A 7236-nucleotide genomic window follows, 5' to 3' on the forward strand; every position below is an offset into this window, starting at 1 on the left:
GAAGGTTCTCAGTCATCCCCTATGTAGCCGGTGTACCAGAGAAACTCAGGAGATTGTGAAACCCTGGCTGATTGTGACCCACACCCGCTTTCACACCTTGGCTCATGTGATTAGGTAGAGGATCATCAGGGGGTCCTTTGTCCCTCTTTGGGGGGAAACTCCCACTGGGTTTAAATCTGGGGTCTCTCAGTGACTCTCCACCATTTGACCCTTAGAACTGAAGAAGCTGCTCGGATGAGAGGTGAAACGTCTTCAAGCAACTCAAAGAAATCCAGACGCTTTTCTTTCCAAGCTCCTTAGACCAATAATGGCCCAAGAATAGGTCCCTGTAGCACACCCCAAAGCAGAGGGGCCACAGAGGATGAAGCCAACCCCAACTTAACACAAAAGGTCCTATTTGAAAGATAGGACTTTAACCACAAAAGTGCCGAACCAGAAATTCCCACACAGTGCTGTAAGCGGGAGATCAGCAAATCGTGATCCACTGTTTCGAATGCAGCGGTCATGTCCAACAGGACCAGCACTGCATATTTACCACAGTCTGTCGCTATCAGAATGTCATTCATAACTTTTACGAGGGCTGTCTCCGTACCGTGAAATGGCTTATAGCCGGACTGAAAGATTTCTGACAATTGAGAGTCATTCAAATAGTCCATCAACTGAGTATAAACATTCCTTTCCAGAATCTTACTAAGAAAGGGAAGCTTAGAGATGGGTCTAAAATTTGATATGACTGAACTGTCTAAGCCTGGTTTCTTAAGTAAATGTATGACTGCATGCTTAAACTCCTTAGGTACTTGACCAGACAAAAGACTAGTATTAATAATAGATCTATAGGAATATACCCAGAATACAACCAGTTGGCAGCCGTGGCCCTTCGAGCTCTGTTCATTGAAGACTTATTCAGACTCATTGCAGCTTGTTAGAGTATAGAAGTGCTTTATAAGAACCAGTCCATTTATTATTAGAGTAAAAAGCACTATATAAAAACCAATCCATTTACCATTTATGGGAATTAGTTATACATGCACTGACCTCAGTGTTTAAAACTTACTGAGCATTCACTACAACAGTATATGTCAGAAAATGAGGAAAAGCTCAAAAAGAAATTTGTGCTTCCCATTGCAAACTGTTAAAATAATCATTTCAAATGACATGGTTCTTTCAGCTGCTCACTTATTTCCCTAAGGGGTTGCTACAGAAGATGGATCCACATGTTGATTTAATACAGATCTTATAACGGATCCCCTTCCTAAAGCAACCCTCCTCGTCTGGGCTTGACACCAACACTAAGAGCATGCTGGTTTGTGACCGCCTTCGGCTGGCTTTGTTTCACCGCCTGGTCTCAAATCACAGATCTTACACATTAAAGGTGAATGTTTTTAAGCACTACATCACAGAGACACCAAAGTTATCATTTCAAATGATCAAGAAAGAGAAGTCTTCGTCTGTTTCACCCTACAGACAAACAAGTGATCTCACAGTTACACAGAAAAATCAAAGTGCTGCAGCAATTATTATGCCATTAAATGCAATAACTTTGGTAATTTGGTTTCACTGTTAACATTAGAGAAAATGCAAATTGGATCCACGAGGGAGAGAGCAGACATCCATTTAGACAAATGAGTGTAATTTCAGTGCATGTTAGAGAGCATCAGTGAGCAGATTCTGTCTCAAGCAGTCTTGTGCAGGGCAGAGACACCAATTTAGCTTTGGAGGGAAATCTGCTGGATCAGGTTATGGCAAGTTTCAGAGATTTTGGTGGCAGCAGACGATGGAAAGAACTGTAAATCTGACCCCAAGCGCTAACAAAAGCATCATCTTGTTTCGTCAAATACTTATCTTCAGTAGCACAACTTTTCTTGCAAGCACCTCAGCGCATGCTGAAACACCTCTGTGTTCTGGGTGAGCTTAGGCAAAATATGTCATTCACAGCAGCTTCTTTGAGTCCCACCTCTGATTTTTTCCAGAGAAAACCACATGCACCATTTTACCTGCCATCAGACAGCTCTTGTCAACAAGAAGTGAAGTCGTCACGTTCCACCAGACTTCTTAGTGTAGATCAACCGGTAAATGAACAGCTTTGCATATGCATCACAGACGACACACCAATCCATCTGTCATATTCGTGTCTCACATTTCAGTCTCCCCTAATTCATGAAAAAGACACTGAGCTACCTAAAGTCTTCCACTTGTGACAGCAGCTTATTGCTGCCATAGAGTTGGCACGCCACCCTTTTCCAGCTGAGAACTATGGTCTCGGACTTTAAGGTGCCAATTCTCATTCTCTCTGCTTCACACACTTTGGCGAGCAGCCACAGTACGAGCTGTATGTCTGATGAAGCGAACAGAATCACATCATCTACAAACAGCAAAGATGAGATCCTGAGACCACACTTGGCTATATCTAGAAATTCTGCCCATTGAAAGTTGTGAACATGAACAGAATCAATAACAAGCACCAGTAGAGTCCACCACCCACAGGGGAGGGGATCCATCAATATGAACCAAGCTCTCACTGGACCACATAGCCCATAGCAATGAGCCACGTACCCCATACTCCTGCTGAACAAGATCCTGCGAGGGATGTAGTCAAATGCCTTCTCCAAGCCCGTGCTGATCTGGACAAAAAACACAGATGCAATTATCTACTTAATTTTGTTTTAATCTTGTTTTTAAAAATATATTGATATATTTTAAAATATGTACAGATCTCACATCTGAAGGTGTCTTTTAACATCTGAATGAGCAATCTGGTCACCTGTCTCACTATCTTACTAACTCTGTTTTATAATCTGCTGTAAGATTCCTATATTTGCCTCTGATGCGCGCCGTGCTTTTTGCAGAAGAGAGATCAATTTCTTAGTGTCTATGTGCTAGGGGTAGGGCACAATGCTTTGAAACTCACACTGCAACAAACACAAAGACACAAGCACGCAAACCTTGCTATTTGTGACATTGCCAGAGAAAAATTAATTAATTAACGATCAAATGTTGAGTCTTTTGCACGTGTGGCAAACGTGGCTCTCACATCACCGTTGCGGGGATGTCGGCATGAAGGCGTGAGGAAGCGTTAATGTCGAAGAGGCCTGTGTCTGAATGACACAATCCCGTTATTTACCCAGTCTATGTGCAGCAGTAACAGGAGATACATGCAGGAGAAATCCATGAATGAGAACAACTAACTGCCACACCAGGCATTTAATGCATAAAGAGGGTTTTTCTGAATGCACTCCGGATCTGCTCTGCCATTACACTCAGGCTTTTCCTGTCAGCCGTTCATTATCCTTGACAGGGCACACACACACACACGCTCACACACACATTACCCCTTTTCAACCAGTACTTGTATGAGCATGAGTATGAGTCACGTCTCAGCTCTGTGATTCATACCTGCTGCCGCTGCGATCATACGCTCTTTAATAGGTGTTAGATGTTTACCTGCACACCTGCTGTGTGCGCCTCTGTGTGTATATGCCTGAGTTAGGCCAGGGGGGATTACCTCTGTTTACTGTGCAAAAGATGATTAACCTGCAACCACGCACACAAAATTAGTCGTGTTTCCACTAGGCACGGCATATTAGGATAACAAACAGACAGCTACACACTGACAAACACACACACACACACACACACAAACACGCACACACACACACAGAAGAAGGGAAACACCCCATCATGCTGCTGTAACCATGGAGAAATCAGCAGAGAAGCAAAAAAAAAATGAGCAGAAATTGTGATGGGAAAGTGTGAAGAGGTTTTGGTTGAAATAGATTGTTGGTTCGATTTCTGTGAAAAGTTTGTGCTGGCATCAGAGTAAAATAACTTTTTCTTGATTTTTCCATTTACAAAAGGATCTAAATTCAAGGTACAATTGCTATTTATTTTTCTGGAGTTGTGTACACCACAGTCTTCACTGGTTGCTGCGAGTATGGATGAGGCAGAGAAACCATGGTAGCTGCCTTGGATTAGCTAGGATTGTGATAAACATGCACACTGTATAAAGTTAAATATAAATTGTTTAACCTGTTAGCAGTCGGACGTACCGCCCACGGTACATTGGATGGTTTAGGGGACTAATTGTAAATTTGTAGGACTGCTAAGGGGTTAATGCCCTATAATTCAGTGTGATTCTTGTTGGTTTAATACCTTTTCAGTAAATCTCTTCAGTAAGGTCCAACCAAACCCCCTTTGCCTTCAGCTGTATTTTTTTCTGTACCTTAGTTAGTTAGTTAGTGGCAAATCGCTACTCAAGGCACCTCAAGGCACTTTATTTTGTAAGGTAAAGACCTTAAAGTAATGCAAACAAAACCCCAACAATTTGACAACCTCCTGTGAGAAGGCACTTGGCAACAGTGGGAAGGAAAAACTCCCTTTTAACAGGAAAAAGCAGCCATCTGCTGTAGCCGGTTGTGGATGAGGGGAGGGAGACAGGACAAGCAACGAAATGAAATAATTCCAGTTTTTAATACTTACAGCCAACTACATTTCAGAAGAAGACAAGAAAGCACTTCATGTTGAATGACTACAGGCCTTTGTTGGGATTGTAATATATAGAATTATGGCAGTGCAAAAAGGTGAAAGTGGGTCTAACCCTGTACTAGTAAGATGTAACTAATGGTTACCAGCATGTGTATGTTCATATTCTTTACAAATTACACAACATATATACACAATATATATTATTTATTATATTATTTTGGTGTACAAAAGACAGTTGGAGCATTAGTCTGGACTGTGGCTGTGGCAGAAACTTTAAAAAAACAGATTTAAAAAAACAAATCTTTACTGATTGCTTTGTCTTTGTTTTGCAGGATCAAGCATGAGAACATTGTGGCACTGGAAGACATCTACGAGAGCCCCGACCACCTCTACTTGATTATGCAGCTGTGAGTCAATGTTCTTTTTCTTCTTCTGTTGTCGTCATTGTGTTTAGGACATTGTGTTCGACAATGTGACTGATGGGAACAGAGACCCCCAAATCACCCACATCTCCCTGGAAGACCATTTCATTTAGTGACTGCAAGCTCTGCTCTGTCACATAATGGGACTCATCAGCCTGTAAAAGCTGTTGTGTAATATGTGGGTGTGTTTGTGGGGGCGGGGTTGGGGTTTGTTATTTAATATTGTATTAGTAGGGTAGAAATTAAAAAAAGAAGACATATTATTTCTTTAAGACAAAGCTGGTGCTACAAAAGTAATATCAAATTATAGAGGGCATAAGCCATCCTATTGTGAAATTTTAGCCTACAAATGAGTACATTTTAAATATTAGTTATAGTTTATATGTTAAATCTTTCTCGAGTGGGTCAGATTTTATTCTGGCAGATATTTTGGTTTTCTTATAGCGAGGGACAAGAATACAAATTCTTTGTTGTTCTGTTTTTGATTTTTATTAATAATAATTTAATGTTTCAGATGTCGGAGTGCGTATTTCTTATTTGCTTCTGACTTACATTGTTGCTAATTTACAGAGTGTTTTCAAATTCTCACACTTTACCTCTCGTTCTTCTGTCCACCCACCCATCACATAGACACACAAAAAACACACAAAGCCCACCAGTCCTCCCACATGCACGCACACACAGACACACGTACTCAAAGCCCACCACACCGCTACGAGGCTTCTATTACATCATCTGATGTACATCTCTGCTTTGATGGTCAGCACTAGAGGAAAGGGTTCACCCACAGGTGTCCCACTAACCTCCTCTTCAAGGTTAGAGCTGCTTACATAAGGAGTTGGTCTGGAAGTTTGGCATTCGAGCTGGAAACAAATCAGTCAAGTTCAGGTGGAAGTCAGAGCCGTGGTTTACACAACAGTGGCGTGTTTATTGCCGATGCCAGTGGATTATCTGCTCCCCTACCGCATGTGTTTGGGTGGTTGTGTTTCTGTGCCAACTCGCGGCAATACAGGAAACGATTTTGAGGTCTTTAACTTATGAATAAGCTCATAAGTTAAAGCTAATATTTAACCTACCTATGGCGATTTAAGTAAAACGAACTTACATGTGTAGATTCATTCCAAATGGTTCTCATGTTTCCTCATTTTTCTGATCTTGTAATATAGGGACGTGTTGGGAACCCGGAAGCGCAATATACCGACAATTTGTCACCTAGTGTAAAATGTTATGCTTTGGGAGTGAGACCATGTTGGTTGATCACAGTTGTTAGAAGATGCAAATGTACCTCTATCAGCTTTCTCATAGTCAAAAAAAGTATTTTTTTCAATTAAACTTTAAAGATTTGAGCATAAATGAGGTTATTTTGCCTGGACGATAAGCCTGGTTTTAAAAGAAAGAAACGTTAATATGTAGATTAAAGAAGAATTTGCATTCAATTCTGTCAAAGCCTCATAGTATACTACAGATCCTATTACTGTGGACGACTGATAAATTGTCAGCAGTTTCACCAACTCTTTAATATGGGGCTAGGTGAACTTGGTGAGGTTACTGTGACATAGTTAAGTCAGACCTGATCTAGTAATGGAAGTTTGAACTGACATCAACGATATTTAATGGTATTTATGTTCAGCAGCAGGCAGAGTTGTACATACAACCTTGGCATTTTCCATCCAGGTCAAAAGCATTTGTATGAGAATAATCCTGCACAGCAGCTATAGACGCTCATTATTAGCCATCACATCCACATACTTTACTGCATATAACTCACTGTGTCATAGCAACTTGGGATGCAATTATTAATGCTAAGGGAGTAGTATGATATTTATTTATTACCCTGTACTGCTCTTGTTACCCTTAAACAGACTAATTTTAATACAGGTTCATTTTAAGAGCTGTCCCTTTTTAAAATAGCCTCGACTTACTAAACTGCTTACAAGTGGAATAAGCTCCAAAAAGTATGAAACTACCAGCCCTTTTTAAAGTAAAACAGTTTTAGGTTTGCAGATCCTTCAGTCATTTATCTGTCAAGTTTGTCCCAAACCTTTTCTCCTTGAAAAAAGATCTCAATCTTAATGGCTTTTTGCAATCTTATTTTTAAAAAAAATGTTTTAAGAAATGCAATATTACATGTCTAAAAACAGATGTTAGAGACGTTGAAATGCAATATTGATATTATCATTACTAGCAAAACGCTGCCCTGGGGAACAAAATTCCTTTGTGGATACAAATTTTGGTGACTGCTACACACACACACACACACACACACACACACACACACACACACACACACACACACACACACACACACACACACACACACACACACACACAC

The 7236-nt window shown here is 40.6% G+C and overlaps 1 protein-coding gene across 1 annotated transcript in view; it reads left to right on the forward strand.

The window, feature by feature from the left end:
- The window catches only part of camk1da (calcium/calmodulin-dependent protein kinase 1Da), a 77523-nt gene that overhangs the window by 42104 nt on the left and 28183 nt on the right, over positions 1-7236 (forward strand). The window contains exon 3 of the mRNA XM_005743349.1: positions 4815-4889. Within this exon, the coding sequence (XP_005743406.1) occupies positions 4815-4889 (75 nt within the window). The remainder of the gene's footprint in view (positions 1-4814; positions 4890-7236) is intronic.

The sequence above is a fragment of the Pundamilia nyererei genome, unplaced genomic scaffold, assembly GCF_000239375.1.
Source record: "Pundamilia nyererei isolate P.nyererei 1_Seehausen unplaced genomic scaffold, PunNye1.0 scaffold00130, whole genome shotgun sequence".
NCBI lineage: Eukaryota > Metazoa > Chordata > Actinopteri > Cichliformes > Cichlidae > Pundamilia > Pundamilia nyererei.